At 44.9% G+C, this 27,015-nt stretch overlaps 1 protein-coding gene across 3 annotated transcripts in view; it reads right to left on the bottom strand.

The window, feature by feature from the left end:
• LOC144782052 (delta(3,5)-Delta(2,4)-dienoyl-CoA isomerase, mitochondrial-like) overlaps positions 1–27,015 on the bottom strand; it is a 221,724-nt gene that overhangs the window by 34,639 nt on the left and 160,070 nt on the right. For all 3 annotated transcript variants that reach the window (XM_078661188.1, XM_078661187.1, XM_078661189.1), the window contains 2 exons: positions 18,139–18,210; positions 9,197–9,347 (listed from right to left, as the gene is read on the bottom strand). In XM_078661188.1, coding sequence (XP_078517314.1) covers positions 9,197–9,347; positions 18,139–18,210 — 223 coding nt within the window. The remainder of the gene's footprint in view (positions 1–9,196; positions 9,348–18,138; positions 18,211–27,015) is intronic.

Here is a 27,015-nt window from a genome sequence, read left to right as displayed (position 1 = left end):
CCATAATGAATGTTATTGGTGTTGGGGATAACCATTCCTCTTCTCGCATCAGCGAATCCACTGCTTCCAGGGTTGCTTGTTGCGGGATATTAGTATAAAGTGCCTCCACATCGAGGGTAAGAAGCAAGTCAGTGTCCTCTCTGCCATCTATGTCTGCAATTAGACGGAGTACATCCCTGGTGTCTTGCAGGTAGGATGGTATCTGTTTGACGTAAGGTTGGAAGAACGCATCACAAAATTGTGACAGTGGTTCTAGTAGAGATCCAATTCCAGAGACAATGGGTCTCCCAGGGACAGGAGACGTGCCCTTGTGTATTTTCGGGAGAGTATAAAAGTAGGGGATAACAGGATCCGGAGTGATCAAGAAATCTGCTTCCTTCCTACTAATCCACTCGTTAGTCTCCCCCTCAATCACAAGGCCCATGATGGTAGTTGTCAATCTTTTAGTTGGGTCCTCAAGGAGAGGTCTGTAATGGTTGGTATTTGTCAATTGTCTTCTGCACTCACGATCATAGTCTTCGTAGTTCTGAATGACCGTGGCGCCCCCCTTGTCTGCTTGTTTAATGACGATCGACTCGTCTTGGCCTAGTGTTTTGACTGCTAGTCGTTCTATATTGGACAGATTGTGGAAGGTTTTCTTCGAAGGTATCTCACGCATGCTCCTCAGGACCGCCCGCTCAAAAGTCAGGACTTCGGGTGGTACCATCCCGTCAGTGGGAGTAAAGGTGGAGGGTTTTCTTAGACCTGTATCAAGATCCGGGAGCTCAGGTTGGTTTTCAAAGAATGCCCGAAGACGGATTTTCCTAAAAAATTGTTTCAGTTCGATCATCTCTTGGAATGGGTCTGGGGTCGGTGTGGGAACAAAGCCAAGACCTTTCTCTAGTACTCGTGTTTCGGTTGGTGTCAGGGTTCTCTTTGATAGATTGACAACTAAGCTCGTCTCCCCCTGGCTTTACACACAGGACGGCCAGCTACAGACACACCCTGAGCAGATAGTTCACACCCTGGCACGTCACTTTCAAGACATATACACACCGGTTCGTGGGGTCACAGAGCGGGAGGCGTTAGCGTCACTGAATAACATAGCGGTCCCCGAGCTCTCACAGGACGCACAACGGGAACTGGAAACTGACTTAAATGAAGAGGAAATCCAATTGGCTATACAGTCGTTGCGATCCGGAAAGGCGCTGGGTCCCAACGGGATACCCGTGGAATGGTATAAAGCGTCGGCTCCCCTGTTGAGCAAGCCCCTGCTGGATATGTATGTGGAGAGTTTCGATAGGGCTGAACTCCCTCTAGACCAACGCATAGCCACGATAGTGGCCATTCCTAAGCCTGACAAACCGCAGACGGCGTGCTCGTCATACCGACCTATCTCCCTGCTAAACGTGGAAGCGAAGATCCTGGCGAAACTCCTGGCTAGTCGCCTGATTACGCATCTACAGACCCTGATACACCCCGATCAATCAGGTTTCATGCCACACAGAAGTACGGCACTGAATTTGCGGAGAGTCCATGGAGTCCTGGCGCGAGCACATCTCATCCCGGGCCAGGCAGTCATATTGTCTCTGGACGCCAAAATGGCCTTTGACCTGGTGGAATGGGAGTATCTCTTTGCGGTCCTTGCTCGTATGGGCTTCGGCCCAAAATTTATAGCATGGATACGGCTACTATATAGGTCACCCATGGCGCAGGTGGTGGCGAACGGCCACATTTCGCGGACCTTCCCCTTGGGGCGAGGAACCCGGCAGGGATGCCCACTGTCCCCCTTGCTCTTTGCACTGGTGCTAGAACCGCTAGCTATCCTGCTCAGAGCAACGCCATTATTTCGGGGCATCACCTGGGAGGACGGGTGGGAGGATAAGGTATCCTTATATGCTGATGACATGCTGATCTACATGACCGATCCCAATGAGGGTATTCCTGCCCTGTTGGCTCTGTGCGATGAACACGGGAAGGCGTCCGGGTACACCCTAAACTGGTCTAAATCCATAATATTCGTCCTTCATGGCCGGGAGCCCGTATTACGGACTGACTGCCCCCTACAATTAGCGACCGGCTCCTTTAAATACCTAGGTATTTTCATCACTGCTACAGCAGCGGACTTCTACACTGCGAACCTGGTGCCGCCACTGACACGTTTACGTGCGGACGTTAAATATTGGGCGACCCTTCCGCTGACCCTCCTTGGGCGGGCAGCGTTATTTAAAATGATGGCTCTCCCTAGGTTTCTCTACGTGCTGGAGAACGCCCCATTATTAGTGGCTCCACGTTACTTCCAACAGGTGGCTGCACAGGTGTCTGCCCTGTTGTGGGGCAGCGGCCCCGCCCGTATAGCACACGCCAAACTAGTTCAGAGCTGGTACGACGGAGGGATTGCACTTCCCAACCTTCAACTGTATTATTGGGCATCCCAACTTAAGGTGATTAATTGTTGGATCCATGTCCCGCGGGATGACCCCGCTTATAAGGCGGACTGGTCGCAGTTGGGGACGGACGGCATGCTATCGGTGCTGTACAACCACTCACAAGTCCGCACGTTGCTTGGCCCAACGCAGCATACGGCTGCCCTATGGCACACAGCGCAATCTCGAATGGGATGGAAGGGGAAGATCACTAGAATGACGCCGTTGTGGGACGCAAAATCATTGGGGAACTTGAGGTCCAGTAAGGGCTTCACACGCTGGGATCAAATTGGGATTTCGGTGGTGGGTGACCTCTGGGATCAGGGCACAGTCATTACATTCTCACAGCTACAACAGCGGTATGCTATGGGCCCCACTGAAACATTTAGGTATGTGCAAATTCGTCACGCCCTCCTACAAGCCATTCCACCTGACACCACACTCCCGGAATCGTCGCCACTAGAAGACAGGTTGTTGACTGAGTTTATGGAACAAAAAGCGACCTCTCTTACATACAAGAAATTGGTTAACAACCTGACAATCCCCACGCAGAAACTTAGAGAGAGGTGGGAGGGGGATGTAGGAGACATGGATGACACTGAGTGGAATGAGGCGCTGGCGTCCCCGAGGGAGGTGGGCATATCGGCCAGGTTCAGGTTAGTACAACTCAAGATCCTACACCGCACCTATTACACCAGGACGCTTCTACACAGGATAAAGAGAGCACCACACCCCTTCTGTCTGAGAGGCTGTGGGGAGGAGGGTACATTGCTACACACACTCTGGGACTGCCCATTGATCCAGGAAGTCTGGAGACAAATTATGCGCACAATATCCCAAGTCCTTGGGGTGTCACTTCTCCCTGAACCCCGTAAATGCCTATTGAACATTTGGGACCCTACTGACCTGAACAGGTATGGACAGTTGTGGGTCACATTGGCTGTGACAGTGGCCAAAAGAGACATTGCTCAGAAATGGGGTGCCCCGGAAGTTCCTACGGTGCACGGCTGGATTAAAAATATGGACATTCTATTGGTGAAAGAGAGGGCGGTGTATGTGCTGCGGGCATGTCCCCGTAAATGGAATAAAGTATGGCTGCCTTGGAACAAATACAGGGGGGAACCGTGTGCACCCTTACCGGAGGACGATGATGTGGAGTCGGAAGAAGAAGAAGATTAGGAAAAGGGGCATGGTGAGTGGTAGTCTGAGTTGTGGTGGGATGGAGCGGGACCACGAGAAAGCTTTGTACGGATTTACGGAATATGTGCAGTCGATGAGGACTTGTCTATGTAAGACTACAATGTACTATTGTGATGATGACACCCGTTAGGTTTTAATGGTTATGATTTTAGTTTTATTGATTGAACCTGCTAGGAATTACTTGTTCTGTTCTAAGGGGGCACTTTGCGAATTGCAACAGGGAGTGAAGTATTATCGAATAAGACTGTATGCAGCTCGATAGCATGTATTTCCTTCTCATCCGTACTAATATAATTGCCGCAGGCACTGCCTCATGCTGAGACTTATCCCGATTTTGGAATACACTAAGTACTGTTATGAAAATACAATAAGTGATGTTACTGTGAATGCCTTATATGCCTTCTTGACAATAAAGTTTTATAAAAAAAAAAAAAAAAGTCCTCATTGCTCCTCCCACATAGTCTACATAATTTGGGTCCATCGTGCACCCAGATTGGTTGGTCCATAATCGATGGAAGTTTCCCCAAACGGAGTCCCATTAATTTTTGTTTTCTATGAGCTGGGAATGTGATTGTTAGATATGGGGCTGCCACGAGTGTTTTGTAATTTGATATGACCATCCATGCGTGTTTTCTGGTGCTAAACGTAGCTTTATCAAGTAAGAGGGAGTGGAATTTTGCCGACTTGTTTATAGCATGTTTGAACGCCGGGTAAGGCAGGTTGAGTTCCCAAAGTTTTCTTGTTCCAGTCTCAGTTATGGCCTTTTCAAGATACTGATTATATGGGGAGTTAACATCAGATCTTATTTCTTCCCATAGTGCTTGGTGCAGTTCCGAGGCTGACGTATTCTGTTTCAGTGTATACCAGTACTTGATATTTGCATATTTTCTTCCCAGTGTTTCATTTATTATTCCAAATTCTAACCTCGTCTGAGCTGGTGAGGCTCCCTGTTGTATTTGGAAGGTGGAGTTGAAGATGGCTGTCTGCATTTTGTTAAGCAGGTCCGCATCCTTCCCATGCAATCCTACACTGCCATATGACAGGGTTGGAAGAACTTTTGCTTTTATTGTTGCCAGTAGAGGTTTATATGATGGCCCCGTAAGCTTTTTGGCCAAAGATCTAAAAGCGAATGAGAGGGAGTTTGATCTCTGAGCGATGTACGACATTTGCTGCTGATGGCTTTGTCGATTATCAAAGTAGAAGCCCAAGTACTTGAAGTTTGACACGGCCTCTAGCTTTGTTCCCTCCAGGTAGATGTGTGGGCTGGCTGTCCGCCGCCTGGTGATAAGCATTGTTTTTGTTTTTGTTGTGTTTATCTCCAGGTTGTTGTTTGTTATGAATTCTGCCAGCCCTACTAATAACCTTTGGATGCCAATCTTCGTTAGGTTCAACAGTACCACGTCATCCGCATAGGATAGATGGGTTAGCGGAAAGGAGCCAAGTTTAGGTGGATGGGATGGAATCTTATCTAGACTTGATGTTAGGTCTGCCATAAAAAGGTTAAAAAGATGGGGGGCTAGGACACAGCCCTGCTTGAGACCTTTGCTGGTATTGATTTTTCTTGAGAGCCGTGTTCCGTTCCCCAATTTAACTTCCATCCAAGTCTTGGAATAAAGGAGTAAGATCCCTCTCAGGATTTTGTCCGGGATGTTCCAACTGCGCAATTTCCTCCATAAGATGTTACGATCTACACTATCGAATGCTGCCTTTAAATCAATGAAACATAGGTGAAGGGGCTGTTTTCTTCGGAGATATTTATCGTCTAGCACTGAGAGAGACATAATATTTGTCAGTGTCCCAGTCCCTTTCCTGAAGCCTGTTTGGTTCAATGGTATTCTCTTTGTGTCGTCGGACCAGTTTATTAGATCTTCCAGGACAAGGGATGCAAAGTACTTCGCCTCCACATCTAGGAGGGCGATCAGTCTGTAGTTAGCTGGGGATGTTCTATCTCCTCCTTTGAAGATGGGTGAGATTATGGAGCCCTGCCAACTTGATGGTATTTGATTTTCGCTTGTTACCTCTTCAAATAATTTTTTTAATTTTCTGCACCAGAAGTCCGGATCAATTTTGTAGACTATTGGAGGGATCTCATTCGGCCCTGGAGCTCCGTTGCCACGTGACTTCCTTATGATTCTTCTTATGTCCTCTTCGCTATACCGTGTTTGTTCTACCTTGTTTGTTGGGTCCTTCTTCTCCCGTGGGCTAACCACGTCACGGTGAAGCCTGGTTACCAAAAGATCCCCGTCTGGAGATGGATTAGCTCTGCGATCATCCTTTGGGTTTGGTGTTTGCATGCAAGAGGTTCTCATTCCACCGCTGGGAGTAATGCTCCCTTTTCTTTTTTTGGCCACTTCGTTGGTAATTTGTTGGGTTGCTCCTGGGTTGGGCTGGTCTAATGTTACCTCCGCGAACCTCTCTGTTAATAAAGCGACCCAGTCCGCTTCTTGGACATTGGATGATGTTGGGTTTGAAGGGTGATTTAAGCTGTTAATGATCCTCCAAAATGTGCTTGAGTTGGTGTTCTTGGCGGTGCAGAGTAGTTTTACCCAGAAGTCATCCTTCAAAGATCTTTTGTATTCCCACATTTTCTTTTTATATTCTTTTTTGAGGGTTTGTCTTTGGACCCAGTCTTTGGATGACGTAGTTGTCTTTTTTAATGCTCTGGCGTTTCTCCTTATCTCTATTTTGAGTTTTGCCAAGTTCTTTGGCAGAGAAATTTTGGTAGTTGGAGGCTGTGATTTATTTGGAACGGACATACTTTCTGTTAATTTTCCCGTAAAGTTCTCCCATTTTTGTATTTGGGTAGCTGTTGTTACCTCACTCTCTATTTTTAGTCTCTGCACGTTTGCCTGCAACTCATCGATGTTGTCCAGTTAAGTCATTTCAGGTTAGTGGTGCCGAGGTTATCTCCCACTGTATTGCAGCTATGGTATTTGGTCAGTTTTAAATTGAAATAAATATGCTGATATGAATGATCACTTTTTGAGGTATGTTCTATTGAAAATTGCTGGACGAATGGAAATAGTGGAAGAGAGACTGCTGTATAATCGAGCCTTGAGGCCGTCAAGGTTCCTAGATGAGTGTATTGCGGCGGGTTGTCTCCTTTGGTTCTTCCGTTAAGGAACCGCAGCCCAAGGAATTCCAGGCTTGTTACCAGTTTTCGACCAATTGGATTGAAGCGCTCTGTTTGCAGTTGAGTTTGAGGTTTGACATTCCAAAATTCATTGTCAGCTGCTATAATCTCATCATCCTCAGGTGTGTAGATTAGGTTTGAATTAAAATCACCTGTTACGATGATTTCCCAGGGTGGATTATTGTTTCGAATATCCCTGATTGTGGATACTAGCTGATCCAATGCGACTTGTTTCTCTTTCACCTTTGTAGGTGCGTAAAAGTTAACCAGTAGTGTCGGAGTTGGTCTGCCCGGCATTGATAGTTTTGTTAATTGCATGTTTGGCCCATATGGGGCTATTTGTTCTGAGTTAATCTTGATGTCCGACGCGATATAAACTGATAAACCCCCTTTTGGTCGACCATAGTGGAAGTTTTTCCTTGCTGGTATATTGAAGTGAGTGTACCCAACAAGAGGTAGCTCCTCCAATGCCCATGTTTCTTGGAGGGCATTGATGTCGCATGCTGTCCAGTTATGGGGTGGCGAACCTTCTTCCATCCATTTCCTGGATCCGGCTATGTTCCAGGACAATAGGTGGAGGATTTCCTGGGTAATATCCTTTTGGGGCTTTTGGCGAGGTCAATTATTTTTCTGTCTGTTTAATGTGTCGGTTAGCCAGCGCCAGTAGGCGGCGTCTTCCTTGGAGTTTATTTGGTTACCTGTTGTGGTTGGGGGATGAATTGTCGATAAAGGGCTGTTCCCTCTAGCGTTCCGTAATACTGAAATTACCTGATCCTTTTTTTCTGTCAGATATTCTTTTTTTCCCTTTGTCGCCGGACGATCTTCAAGAGGACCTGGGTAGCATGGTTTTACCGGCCTGGAAAGTCTTATGCCCCATGAATCGAACCTCTCTCTAAAGGATAGTATTAACTGGGCGATTTCTGCTGTTCGCCATGTTGTTAATGTTTGTTCCAATGAACTAGTTGTGTCTGCTTGCAAAATTTGACTGAAAGTAGGTCAATGTTAGTTAGGTGTTAAAGCCCTTCAATGTTGGCGTAAAGTTTAAACAAATTTCCCCTATTGAGGAGGTCATGCCGCCCCTGAGTTTCGTATTCTGGGGTAAAAAAGAGTTGTTTGAGGTGTAAGTTGTCATTGCTAGACCGGTTCTCAGGGCCTTTCCCTAGTTCTGGTATGTTATCTGGGCTGATTTTGCAGTGGGGCCCGGTCCCAGCGGATGTTTGTGTTCCGTGCATATTGATTGCCTGTGCGCGCTGGGGTATCGTGGTTATTGTGGTCTGGTTACTCTCTTTCGTTAAGCCTCCGGTCGTGGCTGTGCTAGTCTGGGGGGCTCTGATGTACTCAGACTCTGTACCCCTCTCTGGGGTGGCGTCATCGTTACAGTTCAAGTTTATGTGACGGACTCCGTGCCTTAGTAGTATTTTTATGCCCATAGTGGGGGTAGACTTTTTCCACCCCAGACCCGGCTTTTCCAGTCTACGGTCCTTTCAGTTGTTTTTGATGGTACCTCCTGGTTGTTATTTGCGTTAGTAGGTATGCCCTCTGTTGTGGAGTCTTGTAACGTACCTTGAGACCTGCTTTGTCTTGGGAGTGTTTCTTCTATGCCTTGTGGGCAGTGTTTGGTTCCTTCGTATCGTTTTTCTTGGGTGACGTCACATCTTTGTCTGGCTGGTGTTAGTTTTTTATTCTCGGCCGCCTCTTGGTATTTTCCGTGGATCTCCGAGGTTGTAGGTAAGCCTGGAGGGCCGGTTGGTTGTGATATACTGCCGGTTTCTGTGCGGCTTCCTTTTTTCACTGCATCAATTATCTGTGTTTTGTTGCCCAAGACCAACATCCGGTGTGTGTCTCTGTTGTTTGTTTCGCCTATGGCCATTAATTCTGTGCATGATGTATGCTGTCTGAGGTCGTGCACTGGCAAATATAACAGATCTGGCTTTAAAGTGCTAAAGTATGAAAATGCAGGAATGTACAAAGGCTGTTTGCGTGTGTTAGAACATTAAAGTAAGACTTATTGGCTTTGCCAATGTGTGGTTTAATACTGCTTTACTCACGTCTCGACTCCGCCAGCTTTAAGTACTAGCCGCAGTGCTTTAAATGGGCCGGTACTGTCCGGTACTGAGTACCGGCACTTTATAAGTTTGAGAGGGGGAGTACCGGCACCTCTCAAGAGAAATGCTATACTTTTATTTGGAGAAGAAACAAGGAGGTTCTCTGGTACAGAGTACCTGCACTTCGATGTTTCAATTTAAAGCACTGACTAGCCGCCACTGAAGTTTTGGGTCTATTTGCTCCCCTGCAGCAACGCTGTTTTAGAGCCGGTAACTACTTTTGGTTACATGTCAGGAGAGGACAGAAAGTAAGGACAAAGTACAGTAACCAGTGTCTGAATATCATACCTAGAAGAAAACATCGCATAAATGCATAAAACATGAACCACTGGGATACATTGATATTTCCTCACCATGTAGTTCAAGCCCTCTGGCACAGAGTGATTCCGGGAGTACACCAAGTTCACTTTTGACCCTTGAACAGCTAGCGGGCTTTTGCTGGCGATCTCGGAAGCCACCTCGAAAGCGCCTTTCAGCATTGCTTCTTTATCCTCAAACACACGGCTGCAAAGGAGGGATAAAGGAGAGAAGGGTGAGGATGAGAGAAGGGTGAGGATGAGAGAAGGGTGAGGATGAGAGAAGGGTGAGGATGAAACACGTGGAGACGACGGAGGGGAAAGCACGGGGTGCAAGAAAGGTGAGGACTGGAGATGTAAGTGGAAAGGGGAGCGTGGGAAGGACTGGCATGGAGGGAAGAAGTACAGCAGGAAGGCGGGGTGTGTGAGTGATATAAAGCATTGGGAACAAAATAACAGATGAGGTACCAGTTGAAACCTAGAAATTCAGAGTTGGAGAACTGAGTTAAGAAGGCAGGAAAAAGAGCTAAGCGGAGAGTGCTCAAGGGAATTAGAGAACAAGAATGAGAGAGATTGAAACAGGATTTGGTGACCAGTAGCACAACAGCGGTAGGAGGGATTGAAGGCGTAAAGCCACAAAGGGAAGCGTGCAGGAAACGAGAGACATTGAGTTATGATGGAAAAAGCAGGGGAATGGAGAGTGACAAAGAAATCAGCGAGTTTCTGTAAGGGAGTCAAAGAGGGAAACAGCAGGAAGTGAATGATAAAGAACGAGGCAGAGAAAACGAAGAACATTAGGATTAGGAGTGTAAACAAAGTAAAACTACCAAATGGTCTAATCATACTTTCAGCTTGAGCACCATGGACAGAGAGAGAACGAACCTCATGGAACAAACAAGGGGAGGCAGGAAAGGAGGGTTTGCTGTGCTTTACAAATCTGGATGAGGAAAGTTCAGAAACTGAAATCTTGCTGGGACTCCAACAGTGCCTGACTCACTTCACTTGGCAGAGAGGCTGGACATTCTTGTGATTATCTTTCTTTTTTTATTAACCACGCAAAGGCAATGAGCATAACATTAAATGTAATTTTATAAAAATAGCAGGCAGAAGGGTAGGGCACAAGACCAGAATCCCTATAACCAGTATGGAGTCCATAAAAGAGGATTTGGAGAGACCGTTGGCTGGAAAAGAGAGAATATTCCATGGAAGTACGTCCTCCGTTTGGAGATTTAACCAAAACGCCCTGGTTTGAATGGTGGCATAGGACACTCCTGGTTTCATTTTAGACGTGTCTGTCAACAATCACAGCTTTAATCGAGGGTGAACACAAAACACCCTGGTGGTTCTTACCCTCAAAATCTTATGGTGCTTCGAAAAAATAAGAGCTTAAAAATAGAATCCGTTTTTAACAACAGATTCTAATAATCACTATACACAAAGTACAAACAAGTATTGGCAAAACCAACAGGTGTAACCTTATTAACCTATAGGTGTTCCCAGTGTTTTTTTTGCCGGTGCGCCAGGAAAAAAAAGTGACATAACTGCATCATTCACTAGGTGCGAGCATGAGTGATGATATATGCGCACACACGTGTGAGGACGTGTATTTTTACAGTAGGACCCATGCACAATAGAAGGCAAGATGACATCTGAGTGAGACAACGGCTCTACCCTCCCGCCGTCGGACCACCAGTCAGTCAGCCTGCCGCCCAATGGCGAGAGAAGTATGTGGGGCAGATTCAGCACTGGAGCTAGAACCTTGGAGGCAGAGCCCCGCAATCGGATCCAAAATTGGAAGACCGGAGCTGGCTGTGCTCAGTGTAGTGTTTTGGGCCGCCTGTTGCTTTCAGCGGCGTCTGTTGATTTCTGACAGTTGCTGGTTTAGCCGAGCTCGATTTTGGTTTCATCTACACCCCTGAGATTTAAAGGAAGCCCAGCAGGAGAAATGACCGTGTGAGGCGGCAAAAGCAAACAACGGGCTGTGCCCCCGACTGCCTCTGCTTCGGCATGGACGGCCATCCAGCCCCTCCCTCGGCGCGAGACTATTGTGGAAAGCAAAGCTGGAGAGAGGAAAGGTGACTACCGACCCAGTAAGGATAAAACAGTGAAACTCCTGGGATGCAGGGGGATCTCAGCCCCACATTGTTAACTTATTTTCATCTTCTGGGGCCGGTGGCATGAGTGCTGCTGGTCATAAGGTGGAAACCGAAAAGCAGCTGTACTGAATATTGGCTGTGCTGTTGAGTGGCAAAATATCTTGTGCCCAGAAGGGAATAGAGTAACAGGGAATGTACAAGAAGGCAACTCCGGATCTTGGTCACATCAAAATGAAGTGTTCTAGAGGTGCCATCAAAAGGAGACGGGACGGGTCCTATGCCAGTACGCATATTTGCTGATAAGGCAGCTAGAACAGGCCGAAAGGCAACACTCAAGGACGTCAATTCTCAGGTATATAAAGCCTCCAAGGATAAAATAGGAAATGGTCCTAAAGAGCCGGCTATGTCCCCTGATGCTCAGGAGAAGTTATTTTCCCTTACAGATGAATCTGACATCTCGGATGCTAGCATCTCTGTCAAGTGGAGAAGGGGCTACAAAGTGGAGCAGTAGGACTGGGCAACAAGATTCGACTTATCCATCTCAGCAAAGCAAATCACTTTCCAAAAGGGGAAGAAGAAAAAGAAGGAAAATACCCCACAGGAAGCGTATGACAGAGGCAGTACGGGTACTTTTTTGCCACACAGTTAATGTTTCCCATTGAGGAAAAAAGTGAGAAAGAGTTGGCTGAGCCGGGTTCAATGGCTAGCCAGGGCACACCAGACACAGCTAGAGTTGGGAATCCTTCACTTGTAACGATCTTTCAATCTATAAAACACTTCCAGGAGAAAGTCAAGAGCGATAATCAACAAGCCCGTCTTGCTGCCCAAAAGCTGCAGGGTGAAGTTAGAAAAATTAGTAAAACGTGCACAGATATTGTTGAGAGAATAGTCATGGTAGAAAAGTGAACAGCAATCCTAGAAACAGAAGTGGTGGCCCTTAAGTCTCAGGGTGCAACACAGGAGGGGTTGCTGAATGACGTGATGTGAAAGCTGGAAGACCAAGAAAATCGGCAACACCGTAATAACTTACAATTTTTGGGGGTACCTGAAGGGGTAGAGGGAAACGATGTTAGAAAATATATGGTATCTTTCTTGAACAGTGCATTTCCTGGGATGTCCTCATGGGATTGGGACAAGGAAATCCAGCGGGCCCACCGACTTCCAATGATGGTATCAAAGATTGCTTCTAAAGAACCGGAACAACAGGGGCCGTGGTGGCGTACTTCAGCAATTTTTTATTACAGCAAACTGTCTACGATCTGGCTCGCCCTAATGCAAAAAGAGAATATGATGCAATAACTTTTTTTGCCAGACCTGACTTTGCTCATGCCACAGTCGAACGAAGATGGCGATTAAGGCACCTTTTCGCAGAACTTCAAAAACTGGGAGCCGAGGTCTACCTACAGAATCCAGCCCGGTTAAAGATTGTTTTTAGGGGGAAATCCGTTCCTTCACCCCAGAAGTCCAAGTTCAGGCATACGTAAAAGATATTTTGGCTGGGTCAGGGAGTGGTGCTTAGTGAAGGGGCTTACTATCTAGGGCTAAGGGTGTAGTCCACGGGGAAAGAGAAAGGATAGGCTGTTACTAACTTTGTCAGAACAGTCAGACCCTCAGATAGATTATGTCAGATGGCAAAGTAGTTGCATGATTGTTCTTTTGGCTGCACAACTGGTGGGATGTGGGGAACAGTAGGGGTGGGATTGTGTCAGATATCACCATACTGGTTCAGGCTGGGACCTGGTTGCTCCTTTTTTGGTGGTGGCAGGGGAAGGTCGGGGGAGTGTGTGTAGGGCCTAGAAGGGTGGGGGGAACTCACATGCTGGTGGGAAGGCTGCATGCTTTAGGGGGATTATCTCGAAGCGAATATGGTCTCAAAGATGAAGAGGTCAAGCATCTGGATTCTCTTGCAGGTTAGGAATGGGTAAATTGCAAATAGCTACCATTAATGTTTGTGGGCTTAACGATTATAAGAAGTGACAAAATGTAGCTGTGGGGGTTACAGCTGTTAGCAGCAGACAATATTTGTATGCAAGAGACCCATATTGAAGGAGCACAACTTAATTGGCTAAATTCTCTAGGATATAAATTGGTTGGAGGGACAACTTAGAATGCTCAGAAGTGTGGTGTGGCTATCCTGGTGTGTAGTAGTAGCCTGCAATTCACCCGGACGCGGGCTGATAAATGTGGCCGATGGGTTATATCTGAATGTCAGATATACTCTGGGGAAAAATGTTCTATATGCTCAATTTATGGAAGCAATGTGGATGGCCTGGAGTATTTGAATGGGTGACCAGGGAATTAGCACGGTGGCCCCTTCCTGTAGCTCTCTGCGGGGATTTTAACTTTAATATTCTGGCCGGCTGGTCCCCGAATGCAGATGCGGATTGGGTTTATACAGGGAGGAAACCCAAGGTATTTTATGCCCTGAGGGGCCTGTGTAGGGATCATGATCTGGTCAATTTATGGAATTGGCAAAAGCCTTTAGATCCAGGGTATACCTTTTTTTCTATACTACATCTTGCTCACTCGACTGGATTATGTGTTTCTCATTCTTTAATCCATGACTGTGCCATAGAAAAAGCCTCTTGTATATCTTCAGATCATAACCCATTAGTTGTAGAAATCAAGGGGGAAGGTTTTAAGCCTAAGGTGATGCCATTAAGCTTGGAATGGGCTATTCTGGTCAATGAAGACTACCGTAATCATATGATAAATTGGATTTCTATCTCCTGCAGGATAATTTGGGAAATGCATCATCAATAGATATAGTGTGGGACACCTTGAAGGCAGGTATCCTTGGGGAAACTTTAAGGTTGTCTTTGAATCTTAATTGGCAAGGGCGGCAGTTATTACAGGATCTTCAAGTTGCTTTGGCTCAGGCGGAAGAGGAGTTGGTCACAGCCTCACAACAAGGAGGTGATTTGGGGGAAGTACAAGCAACAGTGGTGGTGCCCAAATCTTCTATTTTGGAAATCTTGGCTAAGAAATTCACTGATAAGCTTAAGGTCTGGAAAGAAAAATCTTATGAATGCAGTGAACAGATTAGGCATTACTTGGCAATTCAAACTAGACAACGGAGTATGCAACATTTACCAAGTGAAATTCAGGATCTTGCCATGGGATTGATAACTGACCCGGTTAAAATGAGGGCGTCATTCCAATAATACTATCAATTCTCTTTACCTGTATAGTACCGAGGGGGGTCCTGGTGCATTTAATGAATATTTAGATGCAATTCCTTGTGACAACTTTTAAGTTGAAGAGCAGGAACAGCTATAGGGTTCCTCACAGTGGGTAGAGATTCTTCTGGGGACGAACAGCCTTCCAAGTAGTAAATCTACTGGTATGGACGGTATCCCCATGGAGTTTTATAGGACATTTGCTCAACAACTTAAGGATTGTATGACCAGGTTGTTTGATCATATCTTTATGGGAGGCAGACCTCCAAGCTCCTGGTCCTCTGCCAAAATTGTGGTATTTCCCCTAAAAAAATAAGCCGACAGTGGAACTGGGGTCTTATTGCCCGATCACTCTGATCAATGGTGACTCCAAAATATATGCTAAGATCTTGGCCTCTCGTTTAGCGCTAATACTACACAAGATAATATCAGTCCGACAACATGGGTTTATCCCAGGAAGAGGAACAACTGACCATGTACGGAAAGTTATCTCACGTTTTGATGCTATTTACTTGACAGAGTCTCATGGCAATTACTGTGGGTGACCCTGTTAAGGGTGGGTGTCAGTAAGGTATTTATTCAAGCAATCAAAATGCTATATTGCCATCCGGTGGCCAGGGTATCTGTGAATGGGGTACTGGTAAATCCATTCTCAATCTCATGGGAGACACATCCAGGCTGTCCGTGTTCAAAGCTCCTAATTGCAATTTACATTGACCACTTTGTACGTAGGCCTGAAAATAATGTTGCAATATTACTGATTCAAATACAAGGGTGGGAAACAAAGGTGTTGGCATATGCTGAAGATATTGCCCTGGTGACTGCTGATCCCTTAAATGCACTCAAGGAAGTGGAAGACGAGGCAATACAATTTGGGAGGCTCTTTGGCTACCTCGGTCTTATTTTTGTTAATCAGTGAGAAAATAAAACTATATGACGAGGGGGTCATGGATAAGGCAGTATATCTGGGAGTTAGCATTTCAGCAGAAGTAGATAAAATAGTTAAAGACAATTCAGAACACTTCTTAAATAAATTCAAACAAGATCTATGTAGATCAAACACCCTTTATCTATCTATAGTGGGTAGAGGTAATGTTGTAAAGATGCTTTTCTTCCCCAAGATTCTCTATTTTTTTCAGCCCATTCCGCTGGAATTTTCTGCCCAGTGGCTTAAGAAAATGAAAGACCTTTTCTCACGGTTTATATGGGCCTAACACTAGACCTAGAAGGGCAAGTAAATTCCTTATGTTAGCAAAAGAGAGAGTAGGCTGGGCTTTGTCCAATGTGAAACTATACTGCTGGGCTATCTCTCTGCTATACAGTGTAGTCTTGTTAAAAAAAATACCCTAAGGAAGGGACAGTAGACCATGTACCCTCGCCGTGTGAATTAGTAATGGGGAAAGATGCATGGGATTGCTTATGGCGACAGCTAAATGACAGCTATTGCATAAAAGTAAGTTTTAAGACCCTTTATGAGGCTTTTAATGTCTGGAGTGCTGCTTGGCACACCGTTGGCAAGTAAATCAAATCTACCAGGGATTGAAAGGGATCAACTTATAAGTAGTTAGGTCAATATAGGGATGTGTAGGGTGGGATTTCTTCTCTCCCCCATGAGTACAACATCATTTGACAACCTTAAAAATAAATTTTGTATTGGCTGGAGGTTTTTTTTTTTAAATACCTCCAAGTGAGAGACTTTTTATTAAGAAAAACAGGCGGTCCAACTGGGTTTTCTAAATGTACGGTAGTCGATAAGATTATTGATTATTGGTGAATGTCCGATTAGTGTAATCTATAATCTTCTCACCTCCGCAATGAAAGATTATCTGGATAAATATTCCCAGAAGTTGCAAGAGAAAGTTGGGATAACGGATACAATGTTCTTTCAATCTTTTGACTCCACTCAAGCCATTTTTAAACCTGCACAGTTGCAAGCGCAGTACTAGAAGATGTGTTTTTTACTATACTCCATATAGGATCGCTAAGTGGGGGGAGGGGAAAGGAACATGTTGGCCCGATGCGCATTATATAGAGCAGGCATTGTCCATATCTTTGCATCGTGTAGTGAGCTTGCAAATCTGAAACACAAAATGTCTACATTTTTTTGTGAGGAGTTGAACGTGGAAATGTCTGTCTCCTGCCTTGATTTTATTAGGAGTATTAAGGGAAGATGCAGGTGAAGAAGGGCAAGATCTGATTTACATAGCTATGGCTGTCCTGAGGTTGTGTATCGCTTCAGCATTGTTAGACCCTAACGCTCTGGGGTTTCAGCAATGGTCGGCCTGGTTTCTGGCGGTTTACAATCTGGAGAAAGCGGAGTACGCAAGAAAGGGTGACCATACATGGCAGAAAGGCCTGAGAATGTAAGCTCCCTTGACGGAGTGGGTCGAACACTGGCAGAATGAGGGGGAGGTTAGGCCTGACCACTAGAAGATTGCTAAAATGGCATGGGACACTTTAGGGTAGGGGGGTAGCTAGGCGTGCTTCGATATTTGCTGCATTTTCTAGTACTGTATTTGAGAAGGTTTTATGAACTGTAAGCAATGTAATGTGTTTACAGAGGATGCTTCTTAAGAATGAATTATATACATTTATTTATGACATGCCACCAGCTATCGTGGGGCGGGGGATCGAATTGTGGTTTAGGCTTTGGTTAAAACTGAATTTTTTTTAATAAAAAGTATCGAAATAAATTTTTTTTTAAAAAGAAGACATGCACAATACCAAATCATATGGGATATAGACTTTGCAAATATCTATATCTATATATATACGTATCCATAAGTTAGCTTTATAGTAGATGTCAAACAGACTATGTTCATTGTGAACATGTCTGATCCACACCTACTTAAATATCTAACCACAATTTACTGACATCAGTGGATGGTACCCACTTCTCACTATAAGAGATTTTTTTTAAAACACATTTTATTGTTATTTCGTTGTCAGGAATTCACATACATCAATAAACATCAATCGTCTCCATTTGTAATTAATCAGTACATTACACGTTTCACTGCGTACATGACCAGTTACCTTAGTATATTTCAAGTTGCCTAGTAGATGACATCAATCACACCGCTCCTCCCCTCACCAGCACAGTAGAGTTTTGTTATAAACTAATCTTGAGACCCCCTCTATACTCATGGGCTGTCTTCAGCGGTTGATGACGCTCGCGGAGGTTCACAAACATTGCCCCGGGATTCATTCCATTTCCCCCATATTCTGGACCATTTTTTGGGACATCCCCTGTGTGTATAAACCGCTCTTTCGGCCACCATAGCGGTATCCATGTCATTTTCCCATTGCAGCCGTGTGGGCACCACCCCGGATCCCCAGTTCCTGGCTATATTCTGCTTAGCCGTCGCCATCCCAAGCGTTGCCCAAGTCTGTAGTCCCAGGCTAAGGTCCGTAGGCCTCCAGATATTTAGCAGGCAACACCCAGGGTATCGCTGGACCTCTACCTCACCCACCTCCGAGATCTCATTTAACACTTGTTCCCAGTAGGCTTTATAAGAGATTTTTAAAACATAGCAGGGAATAATTCATCCATCATGCACATTAATCAATCCCTGATCTGCATATTACTGTAGCAGGTAGGAACAGAAACACAATGTAATGAAATAATACCTGAACCACAATTTAAGATTACTAGTACAGCTTGGGAAGTAACAGAATTATTTAGCTACGGAGAATATGTCAAAATATAAACAGTTTTACATACCTCACTAGGCCACTGCTTTGAGCCTCCTCTGACATCATCTTTCTGGCAGTGAAAGTCAGCTCGTTCACCAAACTGCAAGAAGTGGTGGAAAAACAACACTTCAGGCATAAGTGTCCGAAACAGTGCAGGGGCGAAACAAATTCCTTTCAAAATTATATTCAGTTAACTTAAATCAACCAGTTCCCACTACTTAGTGGCCGATTCCGATGTCGGACAGACTTTGGTCTGTCCGACATCGGTCAGGAGCCGTAACCGGCTGACCTGCTGTCGTCAGTTACGGCCCTGCAAGTACGATGTGACAGAACCCTGTTCGGTCGCACCCGTATACTTCACAATGGGGGCATGCATTCTGAGCGGAATGCATGCCTGCATTGTGAAAAGCAGGAGTGCAGTTCATCCCTGCACCCGGCACCCCAAGGTGCCTGCCACCGGGTGCAGGGATCAACAGAGGGGCCCCATTCGGCAGCCTCACACCCATGGGGGCCTACTGGCGGCCCCCAAAGACAGTTCTGACTGCCTTTTCGTGCCGGAAACACCGGCACGAAAAAGGCAGGGAAAAAGTGCCATCGTACTCCCTCCGTTGTGTAGAGGCGGCCTGGGAAGTACTGAAGGATTTCCGGACAGCAGACGGGCTCTCCGAGCCCGTCGGACACCATCCGGAAATCCGAGACGGATTCCTTTCTGACAGAGCCCATCCGAATGGACCGGTCGGAAAGGAATCTGGCCGGCACATTTTGATGCGGGCGGAAGGGCTCCGACCGTCGTTCAGAGCCCTTCCGGCCAAAATCGAAATCGGCCCCTTAGTTGGTGTCACAGATACAGAGTAAAACAGCATTCTCAGGTACTTTAAATACATTTATTCCACAAAACATCACCTCATCATGCTTCAATGAGGCTAGAATTTCACCAGGCTGCAATGAGAAAGGTATACTCATCCTTTCAGAATTTTACTTTTGGCTTTCCCTCCATCACAACTTCCTGGGAATCCATGTACAGCAGGAAGGTCAGGAAAATACTTATAAAAAGGCTTCCAAACAAGTGTGTTAAAATGCATACTTACTGCCTCATTTTGTAATTGCAATTATATAGTGCTTACTGCCCCCGAGGCATTGAAGCGCTTTTCGGCGAGAAGCACGCTCCAAAAAGGATTGGTTGTGAGCTAGTATAGGGAAATATGTGTTAATTTGAGCATCTGTTGGTTTGATTTAATAGGATAATGGAGGGATAGAAGAGGGAAGAGTCTAGAAGGTGTTATTTGGGAGATCATAGTAGTAAGACCACTGACGAGGCGTCAAAGCACTTTTTGGCGAGTGACACGCTACTTCGGAACTCAAAGAGGATTAGTGGTGGGTTGGTGTAGGGAAATATGTATTCATTTTAGCGGTGGACCTGAGTCTGTTAGTTGGATTGAATAGGATAATGGATGGATGGATGGATGGAATAGGGAAGAATCTAGAAAGCGTTATTTAGGAGATCATAGTAGTAAGATGAGGCTTAAGATTAGTAAAAGCAGAGATGGAGGAGGAAAGAGTCTCTAGAAGGAGATTAAGGAAATCTTAGTAGTAAAATGAAGTTTAGGTTACATGAGGGAAGGATTTAGAAAGAGTTGCTTAGGAGATCATAGTAGTAAAATGAGGTTTCGGGTCAGCCAAAGAGGATAGAGAGGGGAAAAGTGAGGTTTGGAAATCACAGTAGAAGAATGAGGTTTGGGATGAGTCAGAGAGAGGAGGATGAGGATATATTGAGAGAGGTATACGATGCTACAGAGTAGCATATTGAAGAGAGCCCAAGGGTATATATTTGTTTTTTTTTATTCTTCTACATTAGGAGAAAGAAACAAGTTACTTATTTGTTCACTGTGGTTCTCCAGTACGGATATCTTTTATAGATTCACATGCTTGAATCGTCTGTCGCTATGATGGGCGTCCCACGGTAACAGTAATAAAAGCAGTGCTAAAGCATTAAACTCCATTGAAAAAAAGATAGCAGTTAGTAGCCAATTCACATTGATTTAATACACCCAAACTTCAGCAAATTAGAGCAAAGACACTAAATCAGTCATCCCCTACATAACCACCATACCTCAGATTTCGAGTACGAGTGTAAATAAAGTAACTGAGGTATACAATTGGTGAGCCTTAACGGGGAGGAGGGAGGGTCGCATGTGAATCCATAAAATATATCAATACAGGGGAACCACATTGTACTGGTAAGTAGCTTTTATAGATTCAAATGCTTAAATCAGACTAGTTGGAAGTACCCAATGAATAATGGCGGTGGGCAAGGCGAACCAGCCCACCATGAAACAACAACTTGAGTGAGCCTTCACCTTTGCAGCCAGCGGACGCCCAGCTTCTCATGACAGTAGAGTATAGTTGAGGGGACCCAGCAACCAATACTAGCCTGTGATGAGGTTTGACCCTTTCTTGGAGCAGAGAAAGAATAAGCAATTGATTTGATTTTCAGAAAGTTTTTGTTCTTTGCAAGTAGAACTTTAAACAACGCTTAATGTCCAGCAAATGAAAGCTTTCTCTGCAAGTAAAGATGGACTGGAGAAAAAATAAGGCAGAATGACTGGTCGTTGAAGTGAAATGTTGAAGGTACCTTAGGGGTGAATGAAGTATTAGTGTGTAAAAGTACTCTGTCATCCAAAAACTGTATGTGAAGTTGTTTTATCGTGAAAGCTTGAATCTCACTAATACACCTAGCAGATGTAATGGCCAACAGAAATGCCATCTTCCATGAAAGAAATGTTAAGTCTCACTTATGAATAGGCTCATGAGTTGCGACAAGACAGGGTTCAGCTGCCAGAGAACTGGAGGAGGCTTGATAGGAGGGTAAGCTCTGAATAGACCTTTCATAAACTCTTTCACGAGCCTGTTGGACCGCAATGACCATTGCCCCCAATGTAGTCTTTATCTAGAAATTGACCCTAGGTGTACCATGATGGATGCATGCTAAAGGCCTGTTTTTTGGCCGGATGTAAAGGCAGAATCTGTTTTGGTGTCGACGAGAAAGGATAGCAAGCCTGAGAAGCGCACCATGAGCAGAATCTTTTCCAGTTTTCTGAATAGCATTTGAGCGTCGAAGAAGCTCGGGCTTTTTGAAGGATAGATGTGCATTCATCAGAAATTGTTCTCACTCCAAACTCAGCATGGTGAGGAGACAGGTCGACAAGTTGAGAGCGCAAATTTGTGGGTGAACTACTTGGCCCTTGTTCATTGGGATGAGATCCTCTGTCAGCTGGAACTGAATGGGTGAGTACACTGATAGGCGATGAAGCTCGGTGTACATGTATTGCCTTGCCCATGACGGGGCAATTAGAATAGGTCTGCAGGGCTCTCTTTTTATTTTCTGTAGGATCTTTGGAATGAGCAGAAATGGGGGGCTGGCTCTGGGGAGTGCAAGCAAACATTCTGGCCCAAGAAAAGTGGAAGGTGTTTCCCCAAGACCCTGGTTGGTGAAACCTTCTGGCGAAATACTTGCATTTGTTTGTTAGGGTATGTAGCAAAGAGATCTAGGGTAGGATGCCCCCTCGACTGAAAACCCTTCTTTAGTTGCCTTTGATTGAGTTCCCCCCACTCATGACATTGCTTGTTTTCTCTGCTGAAGGAATCGTCCCATTCTTTTTGCACACCTGGGACGTGCTCCATCTTCAATAAGATTTTGTTGGCTATCAGCCACTCCCATATTTGTTGAGCTTGGGCTGAGAGAATCTGAGTTCTAGTCGTTCCAGAACTTAGTGGTGGTTTTGTCTGTCCTGATTAGAATCGACAATCCTAGCAACCTTGGAAGGAAGGCTTGAAGGCAAAGAAAAACAGTCTTCAATTCTAGGGGATTTATGTGACATAATGCTTATTGACTGGACCGCTTCCCGTGGACCTTTAGCTCCTGGAGATGTGTTTCCCATCATTCCATGAAGGCATCCATTGCAATCACAACCTGGGGCACAGCAGGCAGGAAGAATAGGCTCTGAGAGATATTTTCTTTGACCATCCACCAGGACATTGCCATCTTCATCTTTGAGGTTATAGAAATGATGTTCACGAATTGCAATTGGGAATTAACGGGATGCAGGATTACATCATTCCTAGCATGGATTTGTATATCCTTACAGAAACGCACCTTTTTGCGAAGAGTGATAGCGTGATTGCCTGCAAGTGGGAAACCCTTTCTTCTGTGGGAAAGGCCTTTGAGATCTCCGTATCCAGGATTGCTCCTAGGAACACCAGTGATCTAGAAGGGACGGGAGATGATTTTTCCCTGTTGACTTTGAGGCCTAGAGATTGGAACAGTTGTAGACAGGCCTCTGTGGACTTCTTTGCCTACTGGAAGGAGGGACCTTTGATTAAACAATCGCCCAGGTAGGGTAATACCTGGTGACTGGACCGTCGGAGAAAAGCTGCCACTGGCACCATGCACTTGGTAAATACTCTGGGGGCTGACTTTAGCCCGAAGGGTAGCACCGTGAACTGATAATGGCAAGCACACAAGGAGGGGTGGAGAGAACGAAAAACACATATAACAAAAACAGCGGTGTTCCAGAAGCAGGCATTGAAGAGAGGCCGGTCCTACGGAACAGTTCCAGGGAGGCTTTCCTGCCGGACATCATTTCGAGTTTGTATACTATATAAACTTGTTTATGTTTCCTATTGCATTGGGAACATTCTCCACATGTGACGAAGGAGCCAGGATCTATTAAGACCGGCCTTATCGTGGGATTTTGACCGAAGTATGGTTGAGCCCTAAGTGCTACTGGGAACGACATTCGTCCTGAAGAAGACCGGGGTGACCTCTCGAGGCACAGTAAGTCGGTCGAAACATGTTGGCACAAGCAGTACCAGGAGGGGTGTTTTGAGAATCCTAAATTTCTTTTCAAAAACACGACCCATCCTACTTTCTCTTAATCCTAGTTGTGGAACCTAGTATTAAAGGTTTGTTTGGTATCCTCAAACCAGTTTTAAATCACTTTTTCCTTAACTGCACTTTTGTCGTTTAACCAGTTTAAATCACAGGGTGATATGCACCGATATATCACTTTACATGTTACGTGTGTTTTGTGTTGTGTCCTGTGGCCTTTTTATTTATTATTTTTAACCACTCCCCTATGCTCCGCCCTGTGTGTGGCTACACCAGGGCGTTTTGTAAGCAGACCCGATGATGAAGCATGTCACACACTTCGGTGTGTGAGTGATGGCAGTTTTCAAAAACAGATGAGTTTCTCCATCTGTTTTTGTTATATGTGTTTTTCGTTCTCTCCACCCCTCCTTGTGTGCTTACGTATCTTCTTTGGGGGTTCGGGGTGGTTGAGTTGTATATAGTAGACCCTCGCCCCTTTTTGTGGAAAGTGAACTGATAATGGCACCCTGCCACCTCAAAAACTGAGAAACCTTTGGTGCTTCGGATGTACTGGAACATGAAAATGTGTGCCCAGTAGATCCAGGGAAGAGAGATTGTCCCCGTGTCCATTAGTTGCAGAGTAACATCCTGAAAGGGTGTTTTTTGATTAATTAACTTGTTCATTAATTTTAGATCAATCACTTGCTTCCACTTTCCTTACTTCTTTTTGATCAAAAGAAGTGGGAATAGAAACCTCGGCTGTGTTGAGAGTGCGGCACCACCTCTATTGCTTTTAGGAGAGAAGCAATCGGATTTCCTTTTTGAGAATTTGAAGAGGACGATGGGAAGTCTTCCATCGCAGAATTTTTTTTAGGTTTTAGGTTTTCGAACAAATTCCAGGGTGTGAGATTGCTGGAATACATCTAACATCCATTTGTCAGAAGATATGAGCTTCCATTGATTGAAGAATTTGGACAACTTGTGGCCTAATTGAAGTAGGACTGCGGTGAAGGAGCCTGTGTTGCATCATTGTCTCCTGTTGGTATCCTGAGACCTTCCTCCTGCTGAAGAGAGTTATCAGACCACATCTGCCAGTCATTTCTTCCCAGAATATCCAAGGCATTGGAGGCTCTGATTGAAGTAGCAAGCCTTGCGAAGAACCTTTTGTTGATATTATCAAGCCGGCGGCCTTCCGCATCGAGAGGGGCTGTGCATGGCGTAGAAGGATTATTTGCTTTTCTCTGAGCAGCTTTCATGATGACCAAATCTGGCCAAGGATGGCCAAAGAGACATGTAGGGGAACCCTCTGGAGCCTTGTACTTTTTATCTAGTTTCGGACGCTACAGGCGCTGGAGTCTTCATTAATTTTAGTCCTTTTTGCCATATAAAATCCATGATCAGGATAGCATGAGTGGTGCATGGTGTTCCGGCTTAAAATCGTAGAGGAAACACTTTGCTTAGCTGGCATAGGAAGGTCGAATCGCTTAGACACTCTGTCCAACAGGTAATGGAAACTGCTGATATCCACAGGCAGCGAATTTGCCAGTGGTGGGGTAGAAGATGCTGGCATCGGTGAAACATAATCATCCCAGTCATCATGGGCATTAGGCTGTCTGAAGCTCCTATCCTGAAAAGTATCTGGAATTACTAAAGCTGGTAGTATAGGCCTGTCTTCCTGAGGTCAAGGCGTGGCCTGCGGAGGTACTTCCTACCTTGGCGGAGGCTGCTGGGCAGAGTTGTCCTCAGGGAACAGTTTGTAATAGTCATTGAGCATCATGTGCAAGTCTGACTAGTGAAATTGGAACAAGGATGAAAGGTTCCTGAACATGCTGTTGCTCATCCTCTTGCTCCTCATAAGGATAAAGCTCTTGAAATGTATCAAATTGTTGAACAGAGGTATGCTCCCTATCGGAGAAAGAATAATCGCCTTCAAGGTAGACGGACTGATCAGCTTCTGGTTCCTCGTCGTCAAACTCCTAACATTTCACCCTTAATTGTGAAGGGCTGTTTGCACGGCCAAAAATACCTTCATCCTCAGATTCCTGGAAACCTAGGAGGTGAGCTGGGGGCAGTGGAGACACTTTTGAAAAGTCCTGAGTCAGGGGCATAGTTTTTCCCTTACTGGGAACATGCAGGATGTCCTCAGACCTTTGATAAGAGGAAGAAGGACCAGCTGGCTCCTTTCTTGATCTTTTCTCCTCACTAGTCTCTATGCTGTGAGACCTTGATTTTTCAGAGTCTCTGAGATGACGACTTTCCCTCTTTCTAGAGGAGGTATGAGACTTCTCCTCACACTCTGAATCAGAGTCAGAGATGGCCTACTTCTGTAGCCACAGAAGTAATGTACCCTATCGATCGTGGAGTTTTTGGCAGAAAAAGTATGGCAGTACATGTATTCTTTGGGCTTATTATCAGGATAAAGACATTACAGGCATTCTTAATGTGGGTCCTCAGAATATAGCCTGGATTTTCTTAAGTCTTGCAAGGCATAAAAGCCCTTTTTTAGACTCTGGTATGATAGAAAGTGGAGAGATGAACTTGAAACTGCAGGTCAAAGGGTTAACAGAGATACACTGTGACTGAACAGAGCTCAGGGAGACTCCCTAACACGACGTGCTGTAAGAAATCTGAGGTATGGTAGTTCTGCAGGATCGAGTGCTTCAGGGTCTCTGATCTGATTGGCTGAAGTTTGGGTTTATTAAATCAAAGTAAATTGACAACTAACTGCTACTGTTTTTCAATGGAGCTTAATGCAAATAATTTAGCACTGCTTTTATTACTGCTACCGTGGGACTCCAACCATGATAGGGAAGATTCAAGCATGTGAATCTACAAAAAATACAATATTGGAGAAAGTAATTATATCCATAACCATTATATGGTTGCTTTCCCTAACTCTGGCTCTTAGTTTGAATCTCTTCCGGGCTGCCCATGCACACACTTCTTACCACAAACGACAGAGCATTTTCTACTTTTTTTGCACCTTATATAGAAGTTTGACAAGACTCTTATGACCACTTTTAAAGCACACACACTTTTCATCGCACCAGGAGGGAATGATCTTTTTAAAATGTTTAAATACTCCTACAATTTGTTTTTCTGTCCTCAACTATATTTTGTCTGCAATAAACTGAGGAGCTGGTATCCTTCATAAGGATACTTATTTTAGCCCTGATGAGATTGCCAGTAGTTGTAAATGAGTCCTAGTCACCAGGGGTGCTAACATACTAATTTTCCACAATTGGCTAAATGTATACATACATTATATTTAATGATGTTTTAAATCTATTTAATTTGATGTGTGAAGCCTTTTTAATAACCTCTGAATTTATAAAATTATATGATGTACAAAATATTTCTAATTCTGTGCTTTTATGGTCACTGTTATGACCGAATAAAGACTATTGAACAAACTCCTTAAACTGGAAAGCCCCAAAGACTTTGATAACTCACAAATCTTCTGTTGCCTCAGAGCCGTTGATCAGTGGATGACATGAAGCCATCTCAAATCAAATGCTTCCAAAAACGGAAATACTCACCTGTGTCGATTGGACAAATTATGACCCACTCTGAGCCTGGTCTGACTATTTGGAACCACCTCCTAAATAATCTAAGGAAGTAAGAAACCTTGAAATTACCATGGACTCCAAGTTATCAATGAGTGCCCTAGTGGACAAATTAGCAAACTTCATCACCATGAAAACTCTGGGACAAATCTTCCCCCACCTGGGATTTCCACACAAAGGTGAAGGATACTGTTTCTCTTGTACTGTCTAAACTTGACTACACCAATGACCTCTACCACGTTTCATCTTTATCAACTATGAAAAGACTACAACACATTCAGAACTCTGCTGCCAGACTACTCCTGCATGTAAAGCCACAAGCCCACATCGCCCCTGCCTTGAGGGCCCTACATTGGTTACCGGTTGCCAGAAGATCCACCTTCAAGATGCTTTGTATCACCCACAAAGCAATACATGGAACAGGACCGCTTTTCATCAGGAATAAAATCACCAAATTCTTTCAACAAAGCAA

Source organism: Lissotriton helveticus, chromosome 9 (assembly GCF_964261635.1).
Source record: "Lissotriton helveticus chromosome 9, aLisHel1.1, whole genome shotgun sequence".
NCBI classification, from domain to species: domain Eukaryota; kingdom Metazoa; phylum Chordata; class Amphibia; order Caudata; family Salamandridae; genus Lissotriton; species Lissotriton helveticus.
The sequence above is the reverse complement of the archived record's forward strand: the minus strand, read 5'-3'. Positions and strand labels throughout refer to the sequence as shown.